Genomic DNA, 27,299 nt, shown 5'->3' on the forward strand with positions numbered 1-27,299 from the left:
AAGGCTCCCTCGATCAATGGGTACATTCTACAAAATTCAGATCTGGACATTGGTCTTTGAAACCTTACTCTGCCAATATTCCAGAAGCATTTAGCTTTTCCTCCCATGATGGTTCCTGATTCTCCATTTACTCTAGTTTGGGGCCCTGCTGTGGGTCATCCCTCCCAGAAAACCACCCCACCCCACCCTACCCAATGAGCGGTCAGCACCTGGATGCAGGCGGGAGCTGAGCCAGTGTGGATGGTACCGAATCTTGACTCAAAGCCAGAGCACAACTGCGTTATGTCAAAAAGGGAAAAGGTTGCCACTAGCATTTGCCGTGTTTCTGCACCGCACAGGCCAATTTAAATATAGCAGCTACCACAACTCGTCCAGAATTAAAATAGCCCAGAACAAGTGGCAAATGGCAGGCAGGAGGGCTCTGGGCCAAGCGATGGGCTAAGGGACAGGGGAAACGGGCGATTGAGATGGACGGTACAGGCTCGGAGAACAGCAGACAGGCCACCCGCGTCCAACATCATTGCTTACCTGTCAGGTTGTGTCAAGTCCCAGAGCGTCAAGGAGGCAAGTCCCAGAGCGTCAAGGAGGAGACTGGTTAAAACACTCGGAAGCTTGGAAGGCTATTTTAAAAGCTGTGCGGTAGTATAATTTTTCTGTTACAGTCCGGTTACTGAATGCCAGTTTAATGATTTCCCATCCGCAGGCCAGGACAATGCCATTGCAATTAGGTTTGCCAGGCCTAGAAGGCCTTTTTCACCCATCAGTTGAATTACGTAACAACCCTGAAACAAAGCCTTACTTGACAAAGGAGCCTGGTACCGCACATAATGAAATTATAATTTAAAAATGGGAGCAGCCCTGACTTAACTAGTTGCCAGGGCACTGGTAGTAATCAGTACTAGAGTTTTAGCTGATATTTCACTTAAAAAGTATTCATTCCTGAAATTTTTTGTTTGGTTGGTTGGTTTTTAAAGTTTTTCCTGATTTCAACTCTGTCATATTCCTTGAGATTCAACAAAACTCCCCTCCTCCCCCAAAAAAGTATTAGAGGATAGTAAGTACAGTTAATATTTGTCACAAATGAGAACAAACCAAAAAAAAAAAAACTTCAGGCACACATATTACTGGTTCACATTGGTTGATTCTGATATATACAGGAGTGGGCTAAAGTAGATTAGTAATAATAAATAATACAATAATTAATAAATAATAATACAAGAATAAACTGTGTTTGGTGTACTCACAACCATAAACCTACTTTTGCCCATCTCTGTATTTCAATCAAATATTACATCCACACTTCAAATTTGTGTGTTACATATTTACATATATTTATGTATTCCTTCCCCAAAATTCGATATCAGATCAAGCCCACCAAGCCAACATTCCGTACTGCTGTAGGAATTTTAATGATACAAGAGATTCATCTTCTCATAGTATTTAAATTGATGGTTACTTTTAGGATGACAAAGCAGATTTAAAAAATAATAGCCCTAGTCCTTTTCGTTACATTTAGAATGAAAAAGGTTTGCTTCAAAAATTAATTTCAGACTTTTAGAACCACGGTAGATAAGCTGTTTTCTGGGAATTAAGCTGGCGCCGGAGAAAAGAAATGTTAACAAGTAAATGACAAGAAGTTGGTTATATTAAAACATGTCGCTCGTGGTGACCTGTTGTGGTGTCTCAGAGCCCAGGTGTGACAGGCCCCCCTCTCAGACCAGAATCTGAAAAAGGGGGCAAATCTTCATATTTTTTTCCCTTCGCCCTGCGAGCTCTCTGTGTAAGCTGCTGTCACCGTGACGTTTTAGAAACACACTGCAGAGAAATGTCATGCTTACAATCAACTGCTGTCAGCAGTGATCACCTGCCAGAGAGAAATGCAAGGGAAAAGGAGCTTTCGTTTCACGACCAGCATTGCAGAGGGCTCCGAGCAGGAGGGCGGTGCGTGCACTCTATGTGTATGATACGTGGGGAAAGAAAAATGAGCATGATCTTCAGAATTCAGTAGAATGAGTTATGTGTGTCCAGAGTAGCAGAGAATGTCGAAGGATTTTGAGACATCTGTGAATCATTAAGTATGTTGAGGCTTTTATTTGAGAGAGAAAACATTAGGGCAAGCATGTCAAACTCGGGGCCCCGCGGGCCGCATGCCTCGTTTATTTGGTCCGTGTTAGCCTTTGAGTTTGACATGCTTGCACTAGGGGCTGATCATGAGATGAGGGTTGAAACAGCATTGGGAAGGTGTCAGGAGAGACAGGCCAGCGGTGATTATTTTCGGGAAGCAACTTCGAATGTGATCTGAAACCTGGAGAGGTAGCCACAGGAAGACGGGGAACAGCGGGACCTTTGCGACATTAGTAAGAGCTCCTGACAGCATCGATGCCAGCAGCCAGCTGCTCACCAGCCTCGAGCTCCAGTCGCTGTCCCTGCTCCTTGTCTTGCATGGAAAGAGGCTTCCTAACCCCTTGCTCTGTGGAACAAATGCCATTTTCCAGGGCATTCCAGCCCTCCCTGGAAGAAGCCCTGTCTACAGGGCAGTGGAGTCCCCACAGAGTCCTCCGGGAATGGAAGGTTCTGAGGAATTGGGGGGTGGAGGGTGGGAGGGGGACTTTAAAAAAAATCTTTATTGTTGAAAGTGTTACGTAAGTCCCCTTTATCCCCAGTGACCTCTTCTAGCCTGCCCCCACCCCCCATCCCAGGCCTTCAGCACCCTACAGTCTGTGTCCATGGGTTATGCATATATGCATACAAGTTCATTGGTTGATCTCTTCCCCTCCCCCCCCCCACCCTCCCCTGCCTTTCCTCTGAGGTTTGACAGTCTGTTCCATGCTTCTGTGTCTCTGGAACTATTTTAAAAATGCAACCCAGACATCTTTTTTTTTTCTTATGTGAGAGTGAGCTTTATTTATGTTTTTGTTGCACCCATCCCCCCCAACCCTTTGGCAACCATTAGTTTGTTCTCTATTATCTATGGTTCTCTTTCTATTTTGTTTATTTATTTGTTTTGTTTTGTTTGGATTCCACATGCAGGTGAATTCATGCAGTATTTGTCTTTCTCTGTCCAGCGTATTTCACTTAGCATAATATCCTCTAGGTCTACCCATGTTGTTGCAAATGGCAAGAGTTTATTCATTTTTATGGCTGAGTAATACTCTGTTTTTAATATATACCACATCTTCTTTATCCATTCATCTGTCAGTAGACACTTAGGTTGCTTCCATATCTTGGCTAGTGTGAATAATGCTGCAGTGAACATAGGGGTGCATATATCCTTTTTAATTAGTGTTTTTGTTTTTTTCAAATACCCAGTGTGTCATTGTTGGGTCATATGGCAGCTCTAGTTTTAATTTTTTGAGAAACTGCTACACTGTTTTTCATAGTGGCTGCACAAATTTACAATCTCACCAACAATGTATGAGGGTTCCCTTTTCTCTAACTCTTCGCCAACACGTTATTTGATTTATTGATAATAGCCAATTTGATAGGTATAAAGTGATATTTTACTGTGGTTTTTATTTTCATTTCCCTGATGATTAGTGATGTTGAGCATCTTTTTATATGTCTACTAGAGGCCTGGTGCACAAAATTCATGCACTTGCGGGGCGGGGGGGTCACCCAGCCCAGCTTGTGCCGTCTCACAGTTCAGCATGCTCAAGCCAGCAGTCAGACATCCTTAGTACTGCCGCGGAGGTAGGAGAGGCTCCCACCACCACTGCTGTGCTTGCCCAGCTTCTGACTGAGCGGCACTCCCCCTGTGGGAGTACACTGTGGGAGTACATCTTCCCCCTGGTGGTCAATGAGTGTCATAGCGACCGGTCATTCCAACGTTAGGTCAATTTGCATATTAGCCCTTTCTTATATAGGATTGGCCATGTGTATGGGGAGAAATGTCTGTTCAGATCCTCTGCCCATTTTTTAATTGGACTGGTTGTTTTTTCAGTGTTAGGTTGTATGAGTTCCTTACATATTTTGGATATTAACCACTTATTGGATGTATCATTGCCAAATATCATCTCCCATTTAGTAGTTTGCCTTTTCATTTGTAAATGATTCCCTTTGCTATGCAAAAAACGTTTTACTTTGATGTAGTCCCATTTGTTTATGTTTTTCTTTTGTTGCTGCCCGAAGAGACATATACAAAAAATATTGATAAGACCCATGTCAAAGAGTTTACTGCCTGTGTTTTCTTCTAGAAGTTTTAGGTCTTACTTTTGAGTTTATTTTTATATATGGTTAAGGAACTAGTCCAGTTTTATTTTTTTGCATGTGTCCATCCAGTTTTCCCAGCACCACTTATCTTCAGTGAGACTGTCTTTACCCCATTGACATCCTTGCCTCCTTCATCATCATAGATAAATTGACCATGTAAGTGAGGATTTATTTCTGGGCTCTCTATTCTATTCCATTGATCTATATATCTGTTTTTATGCCAGTACCATACTGTTTTGATTATTGTCACTTTGTAGGATAGTTTGAAATCAGGGAGCATGATACCTTCCACTATTTTTTCTCTCAAGATTTCTTTGGCTGTTCGGGGTCTTTTATGACCCCATATAAATTTTAGGATTATTCCAGTTCTGTGAAGAATGCTGCTGGTATTTTAATAGGAATTACATGGAATCTTATGTTGCTTTAGGCCAGTGATGGCAAACCTATGACACACGTGTCAAAGGTAACACGCTAACTCATTTTTTTGGTTGATTTTTCTTTGTTAAATGGCATTTAAATATATAAAATAAATATCAAAAATATAAGTCTTTGTTTTACTATGGTTGCAAATATCAAAAAATTTCTATATGTGACACGGCACCAGAGTTAAGTTAGGGTTTTTCAAAATGCTGACACGCTGAGCTCAAAAGGTTCGCCATCACTGCTTTAGGCAGTAAGAATATTTTTACAATATTAATCCTTCCATCCATGAGCCAGGTATGTCCTTCCATTTATTTGTATCCTCTTTAGCTTTTTTTAAAATGTTTTCTATAGTTGTCAGAGTATAGGTCTTTCACTTCTTTGGATAAATTTATTCTTAGGTATTTTACCTTTTTGATGTAATTATAAATAGGATTATTTTCTTAATTTCACCTCTAATTGTTCATTACTGGTGTATAGAAATGCAACAGATTTCTGTATGTTGACTTTGTATCCTGCAACTTTACTAAATTCACTTATTAGTTCTAATAGCTTTTTTGGTGATGTTATTAGGGTGTGTTCTTTTTTCTATGTATAATATCATGTTATCTGCAAATAGTGAGAGTTGTACTTCTTCCTTTCCAATTTGGATGATTTATTTATTTTTCTTGTCTGATTTCTGTGCCAGGATTTCCAATGCTATATTGGGAAGTGGTGATAGTGGGCGTCCTTCTCTTGTTCCTTATCTTAGGGAAAAAGCTCTGAGCTTTTCACCCCGAGTATGATATTAGCTGTGTGTTTGTCATACATAGCCTTTATTATGTTGAAGTGTGTTCCTTCCCTACCCACTTTTTAGAGTTTTTATCATAAAAGGAGGTTGAATTTTGTGAAATGCTTTTTCTGCATTTATTGAGATGAACATATGGTTTTTAGTCTTCCTCTTATTGATGCAGCGTATCATATTGATTTACAGTTGCTGAACCATCCTTGCATCCTGGGATAAATCCCACTTGGTCACAGTGTATGATCTTTTTAAAAAAAAAAAATATGTTTTTATTGATTCTAGAAAGAGGAAGAGAGATAGAGCTAGAAACATGGATCAGCTGCCTCCTGCCCGCCCCCTACTGGGGATCAAGCCTGCAACTCGGGCATGTACACTGACTGAGAATTGAACTGGGGACCTCTTGGTTCATGGGTCAATGCTCAACCACTGAGCTATACCGGCTGGGCAATCTTTTTAACGCATTGTTGAATCTGGGTTTGCTAATATGTTGTTGAGAATGTTTACACCTATGTACATCAAGGATATTGGCCTGCAAATTTCTTTTTTTCTTTATTTGGAGGATATTACTATCCATATCTTTGTCTGGTTTTAGTATGAGGGTAATGCTAGCTTGGCAGAATGAGTTTGGAAGTTTTCCTTCTGCTTCAGTTTTTGGTTTTTTATATTTTAAGAAGGAAGGATGGACTTGTTCTGAACATTATGATTGACTGTCATAGGCCTCTCCTTTCCTTAATGTCCCTCACGTTTTCAGGGTAACTAGTCAACCCAAAGGAACCCATATGAAACTATAAAAGGGTTTTCTGTCCCCCATTTCATTCATGCCAGAACAAAGGGGAGAATGTGAAGTACCATACTTTGTCATGTCCATTGCAGCATGACTTGGGTCCACAGTTGTATATAAATATACTTTTCGGTTTCGACTAGAACCCCACAAAGCCTCTGAAGGCTCCAGGGTTCTCTGCCTTAAGTGCAAGGCATGTTCATGTCCCCACTTCAGCTAGCACAGGACAGCCATAGGTGAGGGCACACCAAATCTGTTGTCATTTTGGAAGGTGCTGTGATTGCATTGAAAAGGAAGGAAGAGCCCAGCTGGCGTGGCTCAGTGGTTGAGCGTCGACCATGAACTAGGAGGTCACAGTTCAATTCCCAGTCAAGACACAAGCCCGGGTTGCTGGCTCAATCCCCCATGGGGGTTGCGCAGAAGGCAGCTGATCAGTGATTCTCTCTCATCATTGATGTTACTATCACTCTCTCCCTCTCCCTTCCTCTCAGAAATCAATAAAAATGGATTTTTTTAAAAAAAAGAAAAGGAAGGAAGAGTTGTTTCCAGCCCTTGTATCGCTGGCTAAAACATGGCACATTCAGGAAACATAACCTGGAAAGCAGCTCAATGCTCCGAGGTAGACCTGGAGGCCTCTGGGGCAGCTGTGAGAAGCCAGCGAAGCAGCCAGACTTGAGACCCACCCAGGACAACTCCCAGCTGGGGGAGGGCAGGCTTTGCTTTGGCAGGTAACTCTCCCTGCCCCTCCTGAGTTCAGCCTGACATGCCCCCAGTTACAAGGGAACAGTGAGTAGATTTTGAATTCTTGGGCCTCAAGGAAAATTCTGACCTTCATGTCAATCACATCCCCCTTGTTTGGGGGTGGGAGGTGCAGCATTCCCTCTCTGCCTGGAATTCTTCTGGAGATTCTTCGGATTCAGTGTGGACCTCAGATTGCTGAGGACTAGTTCCATTCCCATTAATGCATCTGTCACTAAGAAATGGAGTCGCAGAAGGCAGACCCTGCATTCCCCAGTGACTGCAGCCGGCGTCTGTCCATCCTACTGACAGGCACGCATCCCAGGCCCCAGAGTCAATTAATTCCACCCTGAAGAAAAAAACAAAGGTTAAAAGTTCATCAAAATGTGTCTAGAGTAGATACCCAGGCAGACAGCAGGCTCCTGGGCAAGAAATCCAAGTATTATAGGCACCATAAGGACACAGTATTGAAGCAGACCACTGGCGATCTCCCAGGACCAGAAGGAAATATTCCTATTATTTGAGCCAGAATTTAACATGATTCTTTTATTTTATTTGAATCCTGCCTTGCATTTCTACCATCGTCTTTAATGAAGGGGAAGTATGTATACATTCTTACCTCCAGGTACACATACTCATCTTCAAAACCGCCTTGCCTTCCCCAAAGTAACTGTGTTATTTGTATTTAAAGGCACTAAACAGAAAACCAGTCACTCTGCTTTATATATTTGTTTCTGCCTGCATTTTTCTCAGTGCCCTTGGGCAAGCTATTATTTTATCTGTTGAGTATTGGGATGAAAATCTTCTCAGTTTAACACAGCAAATGCTAAAAACAGGTACAACCACAACGGAGATTTTTTTGAGATTCTCATGAGGAAAAAGAAGAAAACTTTTTAAGAATTCAGGAAAAACTGAATGATCTGATATTTCCTTTTAAATTTGGAGGTGTTAATTACTAATTTGTGATTTGGGGAAGGCAACTATGAATTGGATGAATCTGCAGTATTTTTAACACCACCTAAAAATGTTCCTGCTAAAGAATAGCCTTGATGAAAACCAAATCTCTCTTACAGTTTCCAGTGAGATGTTTTCTAAGCTGTGTTATTTCATTTGAAAGTCAGCCAAAGCTGGTTTTAAGATATATATATGAGAAGAAAGCTCAAAATTTTAATTTTCAATGGGAATCATAAATTTATTAAAATTAAAGAATTAAAGAAATAAAGAGGGCTACAGACTCAGAGAAAATATGAATATAAGAAGATAGGACTAGGGCTATGAATGTGTTTTTATAGCAGAACAAAAATATAGATGAGATAATTAAATGGCAGCAAAATCGAGAAGTAGTGCCGAAATCTCTCTTCACAGAGGTCACCCAGCTTTGCTCTAAAGGTTAGGAGACCCGGGTTCTGCCCATTCATCCCACTGAATTGCTGTGTGAATTTGCATATGTTCCTTAGCCTCTGTGAGTCTCGATTCCCTACAGAAAGAAAAGTAATTGACCACGGGGCTCTCAGAGGCCCTTCCAGTCCTAATTGTGGTTTCCAGCCTGTCTGGTCAAGCAGAACATTCAAGAGCCACTTCCTCAAAATCAGAAGGTCACCGTGAATCAGAGCCAATCCTTTGGGCTCATTAGACTGTTGTCCCCAGTATCTGTTGCTGCAAAAGATTGATGACTTAAAGTGAAGTTAGTCAAGGACTTCTTGGTTGAACTATCGAGTGATTTCTTGTTACAGACCAGGCATGAAATTCATGTAGGTTATAACTGACTTACTATTTCTACAAGGAAACACGAAACGAATAAAACTAGTTTGCTGAGAATAACTATAGCCTACCGTCCTGGCATTCCTCACAAAGCAGTCCTCATAAGCTCAACAACTTCAAAACCTGTACTTTGAATGAGATGGAACTAAAGATGCAGGATGGCTTTGCATAGCTGGTCCAAGCAAGTTCTTATTCAGACAGTTCAGCATCCAATGCCCGATAGAGGAATAGATTCTTTTATTGCTACCATTTAGGCATTCGAGATGAGACCAAGGGAAGGGGAAAACTGGTAGATTCAGGATTTTTTAGCCATTTTTTATACCAATTTATGATGTTAATTTTATTCTTAATTCTTTATAATTTTTTATACTGAGGTATAATTGACATACATTATATTCGTTCCGGGTACACAACGTAATGATTCTATCTTTGTGTCTTTTGTGAAACATCATCACAACAAGTCTAATTAACCTCTGTCGCCATACATAGTTACAGAATTTAGAAAATCATTGTAGATAATATAGGATAGAAAATGGGTATTTTGATCCCAGCCAGTTTGGCTCAGTGGATAGAGAGTCAGCCTGCAGTCTGAAGGGTCCCAGGTTTGATTCAGGTCAAGGGCACATACCTTGGTTGCAGGTTCCCCGGCCCTGCGTGCAGGAGGCAACCAATCAATATGTCTCTTTCACATTGATATTTCTCTCTGTCTCTCCCTCTCCCTTCCACTCTCTCTTAAAAAAAAAAATCAATGGAAAAATATCCTTGGGTGAGGATTAACAAAAAAAATAGAGAAAAATGGGTATTTTATTACCTAAGAGAATGTGTCTCAACTGTGAGTTGGAGGAGTTCTAAAGGATCTCTGTCATTTTTGAGGAGTGCGTGAGTGATGGTTGCTCCATTTTTTTAATGTGTAAGGATGTGTACAATGGAGAATTTGAGCCCCACAGAGCATGCATTTCCTGGGCACTTGCAGCAGTGAATGGAGAATAGGCCTGCCTTCCCTGAGCACTGCTAGCTGCACGATGGGTTGGACCATTCACCTGGAATTGCTCTAATCCTTAGTCACACTTTAAATTGTGCCCATAGTGGGCCATTGGTAAAGCACAAGATGCACAACAATGGTGTGCAAATAAACGCCGCCTTCACGTGACCGTTCTCGGCCTCGTTACCCAGGTCTTCGGTTCCCAAGGTTGCAGCGTCCTTATCGGGCACAACCAGATGTGTCTGTTTCAGTAGAAAATGAAGTCCTGGTTCTCTCTGGTTTCATTCAATACAATATGCATCCATTTTGAAATGATTTGGCCCCCCTTTTGTTCTCAAAAGCCTGTTAGCTGGTCATTTGAACTAAAGTCATTCCTTTTAGTAGTAAAAATCAGGCAGTTCCTGTAGAATTCGAATTTAGTCAGAATCAGGCAGTTTCTATAGAATTTGCCAGGGGAAAGACAAAGCCTCATTTCAGTTCATTAAAAAGCACCTGCCCTAACCGGTTTGGCTCTGTGGATAGAGCGTTGGCCTGTGGACTGAAAGGTCCCAGGTTCGATTCCGGTCAAGGGCATGTACCTTGGTTGTAGGCACATCCCCAGTAGGGGGTGTGCAGGAGGCAGCTGATCGATGTTTCTCTCATATCGATGTTTCTAACTATCTCTCTCCCTTCCTCTCTGTAAAAAATCAATAAAATATATGTTTAAAAATAATAATAATAATAATAATGAAAAGCACCTAAAACTGTAAGAATAGCCTGCATGTATAGACTTCACAGTGATCCGATTGCCTCCCCATTTTTCACTTGATCCTCACCTAATCCTTTCTACTTCCTCCGGCCCAGGGTCCACAGTTGCCATGTGCCCTTACTCCCTACCCAAAGCCCTGCAGTAGGGACATCCTCCTCGCTGAGTCTCTACCCTGTGTCACAGCCACTTTCTCCCTCTCCTGTTTCTCCCAGAGTGAGAGCCTGATGGAGAACGAGGCAGAATCATATAGACCTGACATCAGGTCCTCCTGGTCCCATCCAGCAATTCTAGCGCTCCTTCCTGCCATCCCATAGCACCTCTTTAAGCCCCCGGGGTTCTTCCTCCAAGCCCTACGTTTCAGCAGAAGACTAGCCATGGCCATTTAGCGACGAAATACCCTCAGTTAGTGCTAAGTACTTGGTATAAATCAGTTCTGATGCAGAGCATTTCCTTAGATAATAGCATCCCCATTTGCCAGGTAAGGACCTTGAGGCTACAGTTACATGGCCTGTATGTGATAAACTGGGGATTGGCCCAGTCTGTCTGGTTCTAACGCCCTCAGTTCTCTCTGTCTCTTTCAAGCTTAGGATCCTTCAAATAACCTTAAAACATTGGATCAACCTAACTGTTCTTAACTTGTTCCCATTTCCTTTCTTTTGCTTCATCTTGGACCCAACTCCGACCATGGTCACCTTCTCAAAGCTTCTTCATTTGCTTCTCTTCTCTGGGCATCTTTCTTCCCACCTTCCAACCTGATCAGCTCTTGTTTTCTTCAGCTGCGAATAAAACGCCCTTTCCCTTGGCCCACTTCATCCTTCTGGTTACTGTCCAAATTTCCTCCTTCCTTTCTGGGTCAAAAGTGTCCAGTATGCGGCCGACACCTGCTTCCTCTACTTCCTCCGCCCCTTTCCTCGCCGACCCCCTTCCGTCTGGCTCCCGCGGTGGCCTTTGGGTCAGCACTGCCCTCTCAAAGCTTCTTAGCAAATGTGCAGCCTCTGAGCCCTCGGCTCTCTCCAGCACACGGCAGGATGGACAAGCCACCCCTTCCTCAGACTCTAACGGGCACGTGCCACAGTGGCTGCTGCCCCAGGGAAGGGACAAATTCCGATCTGGCCCACTTACCTCCTAACAGGAGCAGAGACTTATCCAAGAACAAGAACTTTGAGTGGTTCTATTGGAAGTCCACCTTCCACCTGTTCCCTGCTGCCTCTCAGTTCGCGTATGTCCTTCACCAAGTGCCATGGGCACTTTTGTCTCTGTCTTTAGTCCTTTGTTTTTTGTTGTTGTTAATTGTCACCCGAGGATACTTTTTCCTTTGATTTTTTTTTAGAGAGAGTAGAAGGAATGGAAGGAGAGAGAGAGAGAAACATCGATGTGAGAGAGATACATTAATTAGTTGCCTCCCGCACACGTGACCGGGGCCATGGATGGAACCTGCAACCCCAATACATGCCCTTGACCAGGAATCAAACCTGCAATTCTTTGGTGTGGGGGGCCAACGCTCTAACCACTGACCCACACCGTCCAGGGTGTCCTTGGGGTTTTTGACTCATTGACTTGATAGGTTCATCCACCTGTCGTGCACTCATCCTCTGTGATCATGATGCCCACCTTCCTGTTTCTAACCTTGACCTTTCCTCTGCATGGCAGCCCTCTGAATGCCTGTGTCATGTAAGATCCTACTTGTCTAAAACTGAACTTGTCATCACCTTCAGACTGTCTCCCGTTCGCACCTGCACAACTTCTATCTGTAGCAAAGCCATTCACCTGGATACTAAGTCAGAAATCTTGGGATTTTCCCTTATGTTTCTATCCTTCTTACCCATTTCTCCATTCAGCAAGTACTTGTTGACAGCCTCTGTGCCAGGCTTTAAGAGCTGACAGAGCAGGCGTGGAGGCTGCCCTGGTGTTTCAAAGGGGTCACAGTTCTTCCCTGGTAACGCCCTTTGGTTATTCCTTTTCTTATGGCTTTTCCCCCTCATGACACACCGCATGCCCTGGCTGAGATGCGTGCAACTGCCCATCTGAGAGCCCCGCCTTCGCTCTTTCTCCTCACACCCTCTGGACACATAGGATGCTCTGGAAATACTTGAACATCAGTAACCATGTTTTCCTTATTTTAAAAAGTATACATAGCCTAAAATTTACCATCTTAACCATCCTTACGTGTTATAGTTCGTAGTGTTAAGTGTATTCACAGTGTTGTGCAACCAATCTCCAGAACTTTTCCCTTTTGCACAACTAAAACGCTACACTCATTAAATAATAACACCTCTTTCTTTCTCCCTGTTCCCTGGCAACCACCCTTCGACTTTCTGACTCTATGAATTTGACTATTCTAGGTGCCTCATCTGAATGGAATCATACAGTCTTCATCGTTTTGTGACTGGCTTATTTCACTAAGCATAATGTCCTCAGGGTTTATCCATGTTGAAACAGTTGTCAGAATTTCCTTCCTCTTTGAGGTTGAATAATATTACATGGATGTACAGTCAGGGGCCACTTAACATCGGCATGCATTCTGAGAAGTGTTCCATAAGGTGATTCCGTGGTCATTCGCACATCGTAGAGTGCACTTACGCAAATCTATGTGGTCTGGCGCACTACTGTAATTGTATGTGCTATGCTTTTATATATACCACAGGCCGCACAGTAGGTTTGTTTACACCAGCATCACCACAAGCATGTGAGGCATCACCACAAGCATGTGAGTAGTGCATTTCACTCCAATGTTACAACAGCTGAGGTCACTAGGCCATTGGAAATTTTTAGCTCCATTATAATCCTGTGGAATCATCTTATATGCAGTCCATCATTAACCAAAACAGCATTATGCAGTATATGCCCGTACACACCACATTTTGTTTATCCATTCATTCATTGGTGGACACGGGTGGTTTCCACCTCTTGACAAATGTAAAGAGTGCTTCTTGAACATGGATGTACAGATATATCTTTGAGACTCTGCTTTTCCTTCTTTGTGGTATATGCCCAGGAATAGAATGGGCAGATCATATGGTAATTCTATTTTTAATTTTTGGGAAACCACCATACTGTTTTCTTTTTATTATTATTATTCTTAATTTGTACAATTTAATTAGCAAGCATCTCTTAAAACAGAAGTCCATTGGGGAAATAACTTATTAAAATATGTCTTTGACAATGAAAACAGAGAACCAGTGGGCAGGGGTCTCCAGATTGCCTCCTCCTCTAAAACCCTATGATCCCAGCCCTACCCTCCACCATACTGTCTTCTACAACAGCTGCAACATGTGACATTCCCACCAGTAGTGCACAAGGTTTTTAATTTCTCCACATCCCCACCAACAATTGTTATTTTCTGGAAGGTTTTTCTAGTAACCATCCTAATGGATGTGAGGTAGTATCTCATTGTGATATTGATTTGCATTTCCCTTCCTATACATGATCTTGGTTTTTTTTCACATGTTTATTGGCCATTTGTATGTAATCTTTGCAGAAATATCTATTCAAGTCCTTTGCCAGTTTTTAATTGGGTCCTCTGTTGGTATTGAATTGTAGTAGTTTTTTATATATTCTGGATGCTAATCCATTGTCAGATATATGGTCAGCACATATTTTCTCCCATTCAGTAGGTTGCAGGTGACTCTATTTCAAAGTGAAGTTTTAATATTATTTAGTCATGTCTTTGAACTTCAAAATGACCTCATTAAAGGGCTTTTCTCTAAAAATTATTTCAAGAACAAAACAGTTCTTAATTTTTTTTACATCTGAGTTTTCTCAGTGCACAAATTACATGCGAAAGTAAATTATAGATAAATTCTATAAAACTCAGAATTAAGTAAAACAGAGCCAATTATTTGGCATATTTCAACTGAGGATTAGGAATGTGCTTTTGACCTGGCCTATCCAGAGAATATAGCCTTTAAGCTTATTAAGTTTGATCAAATTTTAGGGAATAAAGTCTATAAAGTACTTAAGAATGAGGTCTTATTTTCCAAGCTTGAAAATGTTCTGAATATAGAAAAAAACCCTATACAGGAAGTTGACTAATATGTTCAGCTTTTCCCAAGTTAGTACATGTGTTCCTGAGCATTAACACAGTGTGAGGGGCTAGAGTTCAGAAAACAGAGAGCTTTATTGAGCCAGTAATTTTTTTTTCCAATATCCTGCCAGTTTCCAAAAAGGATTAGCAAGGGCGTTATGATGAGTCACACATACATTCCTGACCCTGGGGAATGTTGAAGCCATGCAGTTAGGGAAGATAACCATACACACAGATTGAGGGTGGATTTGCTCCCAGTTTCCCGGCTGCCTTAACAAAAAGAGAAATAAAGGTTATGAAGTTCTTATGTAGGATACAAGGAAGCACACCGGTTTATCATCAGAGACCACATTCTTCCTGGCACTGAACTTTACAAGGAATATCTCACCCAGATCTTTATAAACATGACAAGGATACACACAGTGAACTGCATTTTACAACAGGTATGTAAACATTCTTCATATGCATCTTGGTTCCTCCTGTCTCCCCTTGATAAAAAACCAAGGGTGTGATGTAAATTATGATTCTACAAATACATTTCTGTGATAAAAGTAACATGGTTTAACTTTTGATCTTATGGACAAGGATTATCTGTGGTCTAGACTGCCCTTAACCTCGTCTCTGAGTATTAGTGCTTCCAAAGCCTGTATCATCATACCTCTGTGAATCTGGGCCTTTTAAAAGATCAAATATCAAACTCCCATGGGGATAGCTAGCCTCTTAGTTTACATTTTATATCTAAATAACTTGATGTTGCTTACTTTTTAGGGAAGTAAGACATGAACTCCTGCCCTGGCAAGAAAGACAAATGTTTTCTGATGATGGAACAAGTTTTTTGTTGTTTTGTTTTGGGAGGTTTTTTGGGGTTTTTGTTTTGTTTTGGTTTTTAGCCAGGACCTAAGATTTTTGTCTTAAAGTTACTATTCTAGGTCCTTTTAAAAATTAAAAAAAAGCAACTCTGGGAGAAAAGTAACATTCAAGAACATATAAATGTAAAGATTGACCCTTATGAAGCTGTCTTCCCACCCCAAATTTCCTGAGAATGGAGCTTTAGCAGAATCATAGTCCTTCCTAGATTAAAATCATTATCAGCTGTCAGTGAACAGATGTATAAAAGAGGGAAAGTTAGAAGTTGGGACAGGCATGTAAGGGACCCACGTGTTACTTTAGCTGGGTATGTTCAGTGTATTGTTTATATGCTTTTTTTTGGTAAAAGTATTACTATGTTTAAGAAATATTGGGAAAGCCAGGCTATTTTGTTCTGAATAAGGTGACATGGAACACTATTTCAGTCATTAAAGGGAAGAAAGCTCAGATTCTCATAAACTTACTGATTGGAAAAATAAGTTGTAATTAAGTTCTTAAGTACAGGTGGTGCCTAAAGTTCAGAAATTCCACATGGACTGTCTTTGGCCCTTCACAGGTGACCTTGCAGGGCTCCCGGCCAGGAGGGAGTCACTTCGCTCCCCTGTGAGTCTAACCAGCCGCCCACGTGTCTGTATCTCTACATTCCTGCCTAGTAATTCTCTACCAGTTAAAACTTTGGTTTATTTCTAAAAATATGACCCTAAAAGAAAGTCATCGACAAATGCCTGAGAGAAGTTGCTTTTCACTTACTGTTGACTGTGTTTTATGGGAGAAAGTGTATGTGATGACGGTGTTGGGAGACTGGTGAGGGTCTGAGGATTTATGGGTGTCAGCAGTCGTTTGATTGATGAGAGGTTCTTGGGCATGCGTGCTGCTTTTATGCATGCGTGTTTCCCACGTGACCAGCGACAGCAGCAGGGCATTCCCTGTGAGTTGTTTGAGCTCATCTCCCCAGATGGACCAGCCTACACCCCCACCCCCCAACCCATGAACAATGGCAGGGCTTACCAGCTGGCTGATTAAAGGGGCCGTGTGTTGCTCGGGAACTGAACCTGGGGTGTGAACACAGGAACTCACTAACATGAGGCAGGGTCAGGCCCGGATTTCCCCCCCACCCCCCAGGCAAAATCTAGACATATCAGGTCTGGCCACCCAAAGCTGGTGGCGACAGCAAAGTCAGTGGATTCTTGTTCTCTTCTGCTTTTTGTGATCAGATCCAGGGCTACCGAAAGCTCCCGAGCAGACCTCAGGTTTCAGGGTCAAACGTGGTTTGGACTCATCTCGGCAGCCGTGCGGGAGAATTGACACGGGGACGGGCACTGGATGGCAAGGTCCCCCCTCCCTGTGCGGTGTTACAGGAAGGAGCAAGTGAAACAGGACGGGGTTAAGGCTTCACTGATGTTCTGCTTCCAAAATATATTTGCAGAAAGGTTAAGCTGTATTTGTCTGTGCTCCAGGTTCACACTTTGTGAAAAGCGGCAGAACTAATACCTGCATTTTATTTGACGCTGTGGTGGTGGGTTGTGATTGTATCACAGTAAGTTGTTGGTTACCTGAGTTTTGTGAATTTGTCATTGAAAGGGTAGTAGGTTTTATTACAAGGCAGCGTAACTGAACTCTTAGGGTTCCGTGTATGATGACACCTGGACATGAGAGAACATGAAAACTAATCCTGGGAAAAAGGAGATTCTGGGAAGTTGAAAGGACATCACAGAGGCCCCCGTAGATGCTCAGGGCCCCCGTAGATGCTCAGGCACCGTACGTGGGACTGACGTGTCACCTGTCCTCAGTGATGGCTGCCCTATGGGGTGACAAGGCCGGTTGTTTAGGAATGTGCTCTAACCCTCATGAGTTTGTCTCCATTTCATGATACCGTTAGAGACCATCTAAAACATCCTCCGGGATTCAGAAATAACAGTGCTGATGATTGGACGTTGGTCCACTTCTTTTTAATTAAAAGACTTTATCTTCAGAGCAATATTAAGTTTACAGAAAAAGTAAGTTGACAGTACAGAGAGTTCCCATGTGCCTCCTCTCCCCACACCCACACCGCTTCCCCCGTTATTATTTAACATCTTGTGTTAGTGGGCACATTTGGTACAATTGATGCACCAATATTGATACATCAGTATGAGCTAGAGTCCATGGTTGGCAGTAGGGTTCGCTCTTTGTACAGTGCAGTGAGCTTTGACAAATGCATAATGTCATGTATCCCCCATCACTAGTGTCCCACCAATTAGTCTCACTGCCCTAAAAATCCCATGATCCATCTGTTCATCCCTCACGCGCTTTCACCCTGGACCTTTGGCAACCACTGATCTACTTGCTGTCTCTGTAGTTTGGTCCATCCGCTGGTGTGTAAGTAACTACTCAGCTATTTCTAAGGAAGCCTCATTCGTTCGTTTATTTATAAAGTGAGTCCTTGATAAATACTATGTGCTGGGCAGTGTTCTGTGCATTGGGCATGTAGCCAAGGACCAGATTTAAAATCCCAGCCTTCCGGAAGCCTACGGCTAGTACATCAGGCCTCCAGGCTAGGGCGTACGTAGGAGGGAAACGCCCGTGAGAGCACAGGGTGAGAGGACATAGCTGAAGAAAGTAATTGGAGAACAGGACCTCCTACCAGTTAGCCCCATGGTCCCAGGTCCGACCTCAGCCGCCTGCCTCTTCCTGGAACTCTGTCTGCCGGCCTCCTCCGGCTGCCATCTGTGTTTTCTCTCCTAAGACCAGCCAGGGCACAGTGCCATTTCCCAACGCCTCTCTCTGAACTAAGTCCAAGCACCTTTTAGGCTTCAGTTTTTATTAGTAGTTATCTATAGACCTGCTGGCGCTCATGAAAGGGAGTAGATAGAAAGTTTACGACGTTATAAGAAATAGGTGCTTGTGGTCATCATCCAAGGACTAATGGACAAGGTCTTCTTTCTCCTGTGGAAGTGGATGACCCACAGTTCCCAGTCACACCCTCCAGACCCCCTCTTCGCAGGCAGGCAGGCAGCAAATCAACAGCAAATACCTGTTGTTGCCATGAGAAGGTCCATTGTTCTCCCTACTGCTTTCTCCCTAGCCCTAGAGCAAGCATGTTAAATACACTAGGCGTGCGGCCACCAGCCGCGAGTTTGACATGCTTGCTCTAGAGTCTAGAAGCATAAGAGGTCTCAGTGAGGGAGGGTGGGCCTGGGAGAGGGCAGAAGACTGAAAGAAGTCCATTTCCTCCTCTCCTTTCTGCCTTTTTGTTTTACCCTAGAAACATGTTTAAAGAGCAACTACTCCTTGGCACCTCCCCTGAGCACATTCCTAGAGCAGGCTGGTGAGAGCCAATTGTGTGCATCGCTTCCCAACCACATTCAGTGGCATCACGCTGGTAGCCTGAAATTGGCTGTGGTGGGAGTATTTACACCAGTGAAATTGGTCAGTGCTGCAAATCAGAGTTTTACTTTATTTCTCCCCCAGGGAGCTACTTCACCCACAGCACTGGGCAGACCCTTAATCAAATTCTACCATAGGAATTGAATCCCAAAAACACCATGTTGATTCATATGTTCTATTTCTACTCTCCATGGTTGGGGAGAGGAATGGCAACCAAAGTGAACCGGAAATTCCATTCAGTGAGTTTTGCATTGAGCTGAACAGAACGTGCTCATCTTTCATGTCCCTTGAAAGAAGGACTGAGGCATGCTATTGGTAGTTTAGAGCATGTTGTCTCTGTTGAAATAACTCTAAGACGTGCTGGTGTAGGGCCAGATCACAATTAGCATTTCTTTTCGGCTGCAGCCGGTTTGCTTGTCCACGTGTAGCTAACAAGGTCCCACCCTGATGACTGGCTGCTTGTGCTCCCTGCAGGACTGCACACGCCAGAGCCAAAGCTGACGCCGCGGACCAGGCCGCTCTGGCTGCCCGCCAGGAGTGCGACATCGCGAGAGCAGTGGCCAAGGAGCTGTCACCCGACTTCTACCAGCCAGGTAAGACTGCGTTGTCCTGTGTGGAAAAGGTAAGAGCATCGCCTCTGATTTCCTTTTTTTTTCATTCTTTCCATTCAACTGCAAGGTCTGTGCTTCATGAATCCCAGAAATACTAGAAAACAAATGGAAGCATAGTTAGAAATATCTGAAGCCTGAGGGTTAGCGCTAGAGGTTCGGGTATTTGCCAGTGTGACTCCTCTCCTGCCTCCCCACTCCCTGCAATAACCTTTGAGCTGATAGCAGTAAGGGAGACGGGAATCCAAGAGAAGCATCTGATTCTAACAAAGTGTGTATTTAGTGGCCATTGCAGATGTAACAAATAACCCCAAACTGGCAGTAAGAGGAGAGCCCATACACACTGTTGTGTGTGTGTGTGTGTGTGTGTGCGGGGGGGGGGGGGTTATTGTCTAAAGTTTTACATATGTCTCCTTTTTCCCCAATTGACACCCCCCTCCCTCAGCCATTCCCACTCCGGGTAACTCCGGCAAGCCCCCACCGCCCCAGTGTCTGTGTCCATTGGTTATGCATGCGTACAAGTCCTTTTGAAACATACCTGAACTAAGGCTCCCAGGACTGCGGTTAGGAGGTATGGAAACATCCCGCCGAAAGACTGGTGACTCTGCACAGGTTGAGATGACGATGTATGTCATGATGGACGCAGAGAAAGTGACAACCTCAGAAAATAAAAGTCAGCCCTGATTATCTGTCTCTCGAATGTTATAAAATAGCAATAAGCAAATGTTTGCAGTGGGTTTAAATACTGAAGTCACTTCCTAGTGGTTTCCAACTAGACTGCCTCCATCCCTTCCTATAATATACTGGTGTTACTAAAACGGCAATAGCCATTTTTATGTGTTTTTCCATTGTCTTACAAACAACATCTTTCTGGGGATTGATTGAGGGTTCAGTAGATTTCTAAGTGAAGAAGAACCAAAATGTCCTAAATATCAAAATATGTATTTTCTTGGTAAAGAATTTTTCCACATTGGTTTCTATTAAATCAAGCTGGATAACTAGCACCCTCACAGCTTGTGTGTTCCATACACATTGGGTTCCAATGAAGGTGATAGAATATTGGAATTCCCCCCCCCCCACCTTGGGACATCGCTGCGACTGAATGAACAAGGTAAGTCAAAGTGAACAGAATAGCAAAATCCATATAAAAGCTAGAAAGTTTGGCTGTAATAAAGGATGGAGGAAAAAGTAACAGGTTTATTTATTTTTTTCTGCAAAGAATGAGGACAGTAGAGGCCAGGTTCAGAGGACTGTTTTTATGAGAGGGGCTGGGGCGAGGCCCGGTCGGTCGGTTGAGTGGTGGGCTTGTCACAGAGTGGCTTCTGTCATAGTTCAGGGGGAGGCAGTAGTGATCGTGTGTTTTCCTTCGCGTGCATTATTTCACCCTGTGGCTGAGACTGAACTCATTTAACATGTATGTATATATGTTTTGTCCAGAAAGGGAAACTTTCCCATTTTCATGGTGACCTCAGGTGGGAAGAAACTTGCTGGTGTGAAATCAACTCCCTTCCCTGGTACCTAAGTACCTTAGCGAATGACCTGTTGTAAGGTGAGAGCTGGGAACGGCTGGTTCCTCCCGTTGTCATTGTCAGGAGACCACACTGCCTCCGGAATCAGCACTGACTGAGCGGCTTTGAAAGCAAACAGACTCCCCATTGTTGTCTGCAGGTGGCCGTTTCTGGATTCTGTTGGGGAAGGGGTTCCCTATAGATTGCTATTAGGTGTGTTACCAAGAGGTAAATGATACAGCAGGTCATCTCGGTTTCCCAGACTAAATGGTTTTAAAAGTCTTTTATGGTTGTAAAAGCATTTGAGGGGGAAGAAATATTGTGGGAAAGTGTAATTGCACCCTTTCTGAGTGAAACGGGCTTCGGGGCAGCTCGTTGTGGGTCAGTAATGAATATATCCCCGGAGCAGGGGGTGACAACAAGGGGCTGTTTGAGACAAGGCCCAGGGGTGGGGGAGGCTGCGGTCCCCTTTACCCACAGCCAGCACTTCCTTCGGCAACTGTAGAAAGTCTTTTCTGTGCTGAGTGTGATGGAGCTTCTGCAGGGAGCTTAACTCAGTAACTCATGCTTTCCCCCTCCACGTTACAGGGTGAGCAAGTCAGGCACCTCTGAAAGGGTTTAAGTATTTTTTCTAAGTCGGGCTGCTCGTTCAATTTATGTATCTCACCTATAAGTGTTTCCATTGTTGGGAGCGCATGTGTCCTGCGGAGAAGTTGTTAACCCTGTCCTTCAGGGCTGATGTTCTGATCGCTTTCATAATAAGTTACCTACCTCAGGAGCTGGCGATATTTTCACGTGTTTACCCTCTTCGTTAAATCTTATGCTTTTAGTTCAAAACTGGATGATTCTGCAGTTCAGTTAAAACTAAGGGGGAAAAAACCTAGCCCTGTGGGATGGCTTTGAGTAAAGGGTTAAATTCTAGTAAATAAAGCATACCAACGGATGTGAATGTGTAGGTGACTGCATACATGCACGGCAGAGTGAGTCATCCCCCAAGAATTTAGAAAAAGGCTGCCTTCTGAGAGCTGAATTATAAAATGAGCCCAGGATACTACACAGAAATATATAAAGTGCTCAGAAGTGATCACCTGGGTTTCAGAGTTGCGAGATGTCCTTGTCACCTGATTGAGTGTATTAAAATATCTAAAGACAGCATTGGTCACCCAAAGAGTATAGGAAAAAAGAGTCACAGAGGAAAATGTTGGCAGCACCCATGTAAATACTATCCAAAGGAGAGAGGAGCCTTGGCCAAAATGTAAGCTCGAGGCTAGCGGTTGCATTAGAAGGACATTGCTATAATGGGGAAGAATGCAGGAGCTGTCACCAAACTGTGTGGCTTTATTGGCAAGATGACCCCACTGAGGAATTGGCTGCCTCAGGCCTTCGGAAATTTGACTCATCTCACGCTCCGTGTCCTGATGCGTGTTCACTAGCAACCTTCTCATGTTGATTGAGCTTCTGGTGGAGGTCGACCACAAGGAGAGCATGCACTGGTGGTATCAGGGCAAGTCCCCTGGCCTATGTGGCAGTGGCATTGGTGGTTCTAAAGTAACGAGTTGGCCTTCTGCTGTCCTGCATCAGCCTTGTGAGCTGTGGTGGCAATGTGAGTCTGCCCCCAGGAGTCGCTCTGCTTCAAGTGAAATCAGGTAGCTAAGCCAGGAAAGGTAAGATGAGAGACCTCAGGTGGTCACTCAGGAAGGAGTGGGACATGGTGAGATCAAGGAACTGTATACTTATGGTTGTTTGTCCCGCTGTTACAATTTCCTTTTAGTCAAGATACTTCATTTTTTATTATTAAGTGATACTAAGTAGAGTATAAAATTATGTTTATCAAAGTGACAGGGCATGAATTTAAAAAGACCAAGAAACACTGCCCTAAATGGGGCCAATGTCTTACAGGGAGCCCCCCTTTGGAGATAGCAAGCCCAGCGCAGGTAGTAGGGAAAGGAAGGAGGTGGCCTCCTCCCCACTTCTTCCCAAGGACGAGAAGTAAGTAGAGAAAGATAAGTAGGGAGTGATGGGGACACTTCTTCCCTAGGATGAGAGCTTGGTAGGAAAAGGGAGGTGGGTGCTGGGAGAATTCTCCCCACTTCTTCCCAAGGAGAGTGGAGGTGGGGAAAGGAAAAGGAGGTGGGTGATGAGTCTTCTCCTACCTTGTCATGATGCTGGCATTGTCAGAGAGAAGAGGGCTGTTCCCAGAACCTGAGTTCGCCTCCCCTGGGTGCACGCAAGAGGAGTGACAGAACTCTGCTGTGTCTTCCTCTTTTTGCAAGTTCACCGATTCCATCATAAGGTTTTCACACACATGATATAATCTAATCCTGCTGACCTCCCTGTGACCACACCTCCAAACTCTGAATTTGGGGAACACACATAGTCCATAGAAGCATGTATTTGCACACACCAGTAAATTTATTATCCTAAGTAAAAACTGAGGTCTTTGGCATAGGTTACTGTGGGATGAAGTTCACATTTCTGTTATGAATTAGAACTCTTTAGAGAGGAGGGATCCAAGATGGCAGCAGAGTAGGTGAATGTTACACTCACCTCCTTGCTGGACCAAACTGTAGTTACAACTACAATATAGAGCAAGCAACCTCAATAACCATCTGCAGACTAGCCGAAGAGAGGTCTTACAACCAAAGATTTACAGAAGAAGCCACATTGACTGGTAAAAAGGGTGGAGGCACGAAAAGGGCTGACCCCACTCCCACAGGCAGCCCCTGAGATTCGGAAGGGATTCCCTCTGAGAAGCGTGGGGTCTCAACCCCAAGCTGGGCTCCTCAGCCCAGAGCCAGGAAGAGGCGCTCACATAACATCTGGCTGAGAAAATCAGCAGGGAGTCTGTCTACCAGGGAATGTGCTAGAGACACAGGTGCCCTCCTACAGTGCCGGTGCACGAAATCTCATTTGCAGCCACTCACTCTGGGCTCCGGCAAAGGGAAGGTAGAGCAGACTAGAGTCACATGAGGAGCATCTGGGGTGTGTGGCTCTGGGGAGAGAGCTGAAGGGACAGCCGCCAGGATCCCTGTGCTGAGTCACTCTCCCGCACAGCAGAAGCCGTCTTTCCTGGGTGGAGCACTCCCCTCCATACAGCATCAGCTGCCTGCACCAGGGCAGAGAAGCCCAGGAAGACTCACGTGCTGTCAGTAACTGAGGTGTGACCAGGGTGGAGGCCATTTCTCCCACTCTCCTGTGAACCTTCCCCTAACTCAGCGGTTCTCAACCTGTGGGTCACAACCCCTTTGGGGGTCAAACGACCCTTTCACAGGGGTTGCCTAAAACCATCGGAAAACACATAATTACATATTGTTTTTGTGATTAATCACTATGCTTTAATTATGTTCAATTTGTAACAATGAAATTGGGGGTCACCACAACATAAGGAACTATATTAAAGGTTCGCGGCATTAGGAAGGTTGAGAACCACTGCAACTGGAGATCTACTGGCCCCAGTCTCTGGGCTCCACCCTACTGAGGTACAGGCAGAATGTGGGACAGACTGAGTTGCATGGCTCTGGGGCGAGGGCCACTCCCCCCACCCTCCCCTGAGCTTGATCAGCACCTCCTCTTCAGGGAAGATCCACTAGCCCCATCCTCCGGCAGCCTTGCCCTGCTGAGATCGGCTCCTGGCAGAATCGGAGACAGACTGAGTTGTGTGGTCTAGGATAGGGGACATTTTTCTCTCACGCTCCCGACTGGTGCAGAGCCCTCCATTTACAAGGCCAAGTCTTGGTCCCTTTGGGACTAATAAACTGTTGCCTCACCCTGATGACTCCGGTGCCCCATCCCACCACAAAGCCTGCAGGCACTCGGCAGGTGGCAGCTAGACTTGGTATACCCTGGGACTTGGCTGAGTGGCCTCAGACCCAGCAAGGGCACAGAGTTTGAACCTGTATCAACCTAGTGAACACCACTCACCTCTACCTGGCGACTCACTGAGAACCTACCTCATGCAATGTGCATACTGCCGGAGTGCAGCCAGCCTCCAAAGAGGACTTACAAATGGCCAATAGACATGAGAAGATGTTTAACATCACTAATCACCAGTTAAAACCACAGTGAGCTATCACCTCACACCTGTCAGAATGGCTATCATCAATAAAACAACAAAAAACAAGTATTGGTGAGGATGTGGAGAAAAGGGAACCCTCATGCATTGTTGGTGGGAAAGGAAATTAATGCAGCCATTGTGTAAAGCAGTAGGGAGCTAACTCGAAAAATTCAAAACAGAACCGCTTATGGCCTAGTAACTCCACTTCTGTAAATATATCCGCAGAAACCCGAAACACTAATTCAAAAGAATATATGCACTCCTGTATTCATTACAGCATTACTTACAATAGCCAAGATTTGAAAGCAGCCCAAGTACCCATCAGTAGACGAGTGGATTAATAAAGCTGTGGTACATTTATTTACACAATGGAATATTACTCGGCCATAAAAAAGAAGGAAATCTTACCTTTTGCAACAGCATGGATGGACCTGGAGAATATTATGCTAAGAGAAATAAGCCCCTCAGAGAAAGACAAGTACCATATGATTTCACTTACATGTGAAATCTAATGAACAAAATAAACAAATGAAATAGAAACAGACTCATCAATAGAACATAATGATAAGAGGGGACTGGGTGAAAAAGGTGAAGAGATTAAGAAAAAAAAGAACAACTCAGACAATAGTATGGTGATTACTAGAGGGAAAGGGGAAGGGGGACGTTAGAAGAGAGTTAAGGGGGGATAAATAGCGATGGATGGAGACCTGACTTGGTGAACACACAATACAGTATACAAATGCTGCGTTCTAGAACTGCACACCTGAAACCTACATAATTTTATTAACCAGTGGCACCCCAATAAATTCAATAAAAATTTAGAAGAAGTCTTTAGAGAGAAAGCACATATTCATTATGTAATTTCCTATGCCTGTCATTAATATGTAAATTTTATGGTTAAGACAAGAGAAGCATTCTGGAATAGACAACTTCTCAACTCACTTGCCAAAATCTGAACCAACTGTTTCATAGAAAATGGGAAATGGAATAATCTACTAGTTGATATGTCATGAATAATTCATGGTTTTTCTGGTTATTCTTACCACTTACTCATTCAGTTGCACAGCTGTGAATTGAGTGCCAGCCATGTGCGAGGGACAGGAACGGACGTCCCGCGGACAAGACTGCGGTGGCTGTGTTCAGACGCGGCAGTCTTGTCAGAGACGGGATCGAAGTCCTGCCCGGAAAGTGGTTTTCTTCCCACACCGCAGGTAAAAGTGATTCTCCTGCCAGCCCTGTAAGCGTTTTAGAATTGTTCCGTGTGGTTCTGCTTTGCTGAAAGGCAGTCTCCATAGAAGAGACCTCATGTCAATGTCATGACTTCTGATGATGCTACAGAGCCTTTGCCGCCAAGCACTGCCCTTCAGACATTTGTTTCGGGGGAATCTTCATGGTGCTGCTTCTGCCCGTGGCCAGCCCCCCGAAGCTCACCTGTGGGCACCAGCTGGGCACCCTGCGGCTACCATCTGCCATAGCTGCTCAGAGCCTTCCTGCCCACTGCAACCAGTACCCTTTCAGTGGTGCCGGATGGCATTTTCTGAATGTCCTTGTTTCACATTGTGCGGTATGTCAGTGAGCACGTGACCTGGTTCCCAACAGGAATCCTCCAGGGATGAACCCCGTAAGATTCATAGATCCTGTCTGTGAAAACAGATGAAAACGCCTTGTGCAATCGCACCCGCCATCCTTTCCCTCCTTTCCCTCCTTTCCCTCCCTGGCACTGTTCTGACGAGGCTTTCTCAGGAACGGCTGTATCTCATCAGCTTCACGCTGCCGGCCTGGCGAGGCTGACATGCATTCCTACATCAGACAAGTAGCAGACACAACGTGTGCCTTCCAAGAGGGTAGTCCAGGAACAACATCTGTCCTCTGCCTGATATTAAATGTCTTGTTTCAAATGCATTTGATCTTATTCTGGAAATTTTAACTGTATTTCCTCGATCAGAGCCCAGGCCCCATGTGACGGCATCCCTGGAATCATTGCCAGCAGGATGTAGTCACGTAGGGCTGGAGCGAGGACCACCACTGGTCAGCATGTTTGGTTGCTGCTTTCAAGCACCTATGGTTGGATCCGTTAGAACCTCCTGAAATACTTGTTAAACCTCAAGATTTCTAGGCTTCACTCCATCCTCGTGAAATCTAAGTCTCTGGGAGTTGTACCCCAGGTGTCTCTGAGGCGGCAGCTCTGGAGCCAGCTGTGGAGGACATGGAGTCCCTGACCCAACTGTGTTCAATGCATAGTAACGCTAGGACTCTTTCAAATTGGACAGCCTGTGCTATAGTGTACTTCCATCCTTCTAGTAAATTCTTAGAGCGCAACAGATTTTGAATTTCACTGGAAGCCCTATAGAGAAATCTACATGTGAATATGCCTGAAAACTGCGTCTTAGGAGAGTGTCACAAGCAATTGCGAAAGAAACACCTTTCCTAACACATTTAGAACAGAAAA

The 27,299-nt window shown here is 44.0% G+C and overlaps 1 protein-coding gene across 2 annotated transcripts in view; it reads left to right on the forward strand.

The window, feature by feature from the left end:
• JPH1 (junctophilin 1) overlaps positions 1 to 27,299 on the forward strand; it is a 77,893-nt gene that overhangs the window by 37,078 nt on the left and 13,516 nt on the right. For both annotated transcript variants that reach the window (XM_006086345.3, XM_023751972.1), the window contains exon 2: positions 19,155 to 19,273. In XM_006086345.3, the coding sequence (XP_006086407.1) occupies positions 19,155 to 19,273 (119 nt within the window). The remainder of the gene's footprint in view (positions 1 to 19,154; positions 19,274 to 27,299) is intronic.

Source organism: Myotis lucifugus, unplaced genomic scaffold, assembly GCF_000147115.1.
Source record: "Myotis lucifugus unplaced genomic scaffold, Myoluc2.0 scaffold_27, whole genome shotgun sequence".
NCBI classification, from domain to species: Eukaryota; Metazoa; Chordata; class Mammalia; order Chiroptera; family Vespertilionidae; genus Myotis; species Myotis lucifugus.